This window comes from Poecilia latipinna, unplaced genomic scaffold (genome assembly GCF_001443285.1).
Source record: "Poecilia latipinna isolate Pla-1442-1.1 unplaced genomic scaffold, P_latipinna-1.0 Scaffold1453, whole genome shotgun sequence".
In the NCBI taxonomy this organism is placed as follows: Eukaryota; Metazoa; Chordata; class Actinopteri; order Cyprinodontiformes; family Poeciliidae; genus Poecilia; species Poecilia latipinna.
The window spans coordinates 149542-151613 of record NW_015114069.1 but is presented as its reverse complement, the minus strand read 5'-3'; the positions used below and the strand labels follow the sequence as shown (position 1 = coordinate 151613).

The 2072-nt window shown below is 45.7% G+C and overlaps 1 protein-coding gene across 1 annotated transcript in view; it reads right to left on the bottom strand.

Moving 5' to 3' along the window:
- The window catches only part of LOC106962720 (uncharacterized), a 15513-nt gene that overhangs the window by 3670 nt on the left and 9771 nt on the right, over positions 1 to 2072 (bottom strand). The window contains exons 2-4 of the mRNA XM_015057290.1: positions 1499 to 1849; positions 1327 to 1377; positions 4 to 1242 (exon numbers count right to left, since the gene is read on the bottom strand). Of these exons, the coding sequence (XP_014912776.1) occupies positions 4 to 1242; positions 1327 to 1377; positions 1499 to 1817 (1609 nt within the window). The 5' untranslated portion in view covers positions 1818 to 1849. The remainder of the gene's footprint in view (positions 1 to 3; positions 1243 to 1326; positions 1378 to 1498; positions 1850 to 2072) is intronic.

Below are 2072 nucleotides of genomic sequence, written 5' to 3'. Positions count from 1 at the left end.
AACCTCCCTCTGCCACCTCGGTAAGACCTGCCCCAACTGCCCCTGAACCTCCCTCTGCCACCTCGGTAAGACCTGCCCCAACTGCCCCTGAACCTTCCGCTGCCACCCCGGTAAGACCTGCCCCAACTGCCCCTGAACCTCCCACTGCCAGCCCTGTAAGACCTGCCCCTAAACCTGCCACTGCCAGCCCGATAAGACCTGCCCCAACTGCCCCTAAACCTCCCGTTGCCGGCCCAGTTAAACCTGCAGCTCCTGCCCCTGCTGTTTCCGTCCTCCTGTCCGACATATTTGATGCCTCGTTTGTTTCTGTATCAAACTCTGGATTAGCTTCTTTTTCGTGCTCAACTGCCTCTTCCTCCTCCATTGAAATGGAGTTTTTTTGAGGTTCACTCTTGTACTTTTCTTCATCTCTCTGTTTTGGTTCAGAACATGGTACTTTATTTTCTCCCCGTTTACTAGTAGTACATTCTCCGGCCTCGGTGGATGTTTGTGTTGTTTGCCAAACTGCAACATCTGACCCAAACAAAGCTTCTGCCACCAAGTTCCCCTCAGGGCCTGAGAAGCTAATCCACAAGTTGTTGTTGGCATTACCTCTGTTGTCATTGTTTGATTGTTTTGGGTTACTTGATTTTGTGTTATTTTTGTCTCTCTGATCTGCCTGGATGATTTCGTTAGTGAAACACCCTCCTTTGTTTTCTACCACTATCTTATCTATCATGCTCATCAGCTGTGACACCTGAGAGTCGTTTTCGTCACCCCTTGGGCTGTACTTACAATCAACTACATGATATCGGCCACCACACTTCATTACCAAATCCTTGAGACGTTGATTCTCATTGATATACTTTTCAATTGTCATCCTATTTGGGCCATGAGTAAAAACAACTGCAGCATATTTGAATGCTTCCTCTGGAAGACACTGGCAGATTTTGTCGATTGCAGCCGACTGTTGCTTTGAGGATTCCTCTACGTTCAGCACAATCAGAAGAACATGGGGACCAGGAGTGCACCTTGCAGTACACCTCGCCATCTCATCCTTCAGCTCCGCCTCAGGTTGGTCAAAATGAGCGAAACCAGGAGTGTCCAACACAGTGATTCTTCTTTCGTGGGCAGATTTGGACTGAATTTGATAGTCAGTCGTCCTGCCAGGTTTGAACACTTCCTCTCCTAAGATGGAGTTTCCAAGGGTGCTTTTCCCAGCCCCGGTTTCTCCCAACAGGACGATCCTGTAGGCTCTCAGCACTATGAAGCAATGGTGAAAATTAAATCATCATGTTCATTTGAAAGGATAACAGAAAACTGTAAACCGCTGTAATCTCTAGTTACCTTTGATGCACTTCTGAACTCCATCTGTTCCTTTGATGATGACCTTTGATGCTGCCACCAGGGAAGGGGGAAAAAAAGATTGCATTATTTATGGCTTTGTTGTCCCTGAGCTTCACTGAGATAGATTTATGATTATTGCAAACTTTTGTTTACCACCACTAAGCGTCTTCACCTCTCTTTGGTTGCACTCTCTCTGCTTGTTGTTCTTGTGGCGCTGACCCTGTTGGATTATAAACACCTACATGTACAGAGTGTTCTTCTGCAGTCTGTCTCCTGTCAGGTATTTCTTTCTGGAGAGCTTTGGCTTCTTTTTCTTGTCTTCCTGTAGCCTTGAGTTCTGGTTGAACCACGACATTCGATCCAAAGAAAACGTCCCGAAGCGGCGCAGCTGCAGGGCCCGATATTTTTATCCATGCTTTGTTGTGGACACAGTAGTCGGCCATATTGTCAGTGGAGTGGTAGGTACTCTGTTTGTCAGTGTGCATCACCATCTTCACCTATATATTTTTAGCCTCTGCTCTTCCTGGAAATGATATCGTACAGTAAGAAACATAGAAGGACAGGGACAGCCTTATCTGTGCATTTAGGAAATCCTATATACAGTAAAACTCTCAGGTAAAACAGATGAGATTTTTTTCTTGCAACAGCATGAGAAGTCCTATATTGTTTTACATTTAAAATTCCCTTCTCTACCAGTGAATTCTGGAACAGTTTTCACTTTCCTTGCCATCTTTCTAGCTATTTGT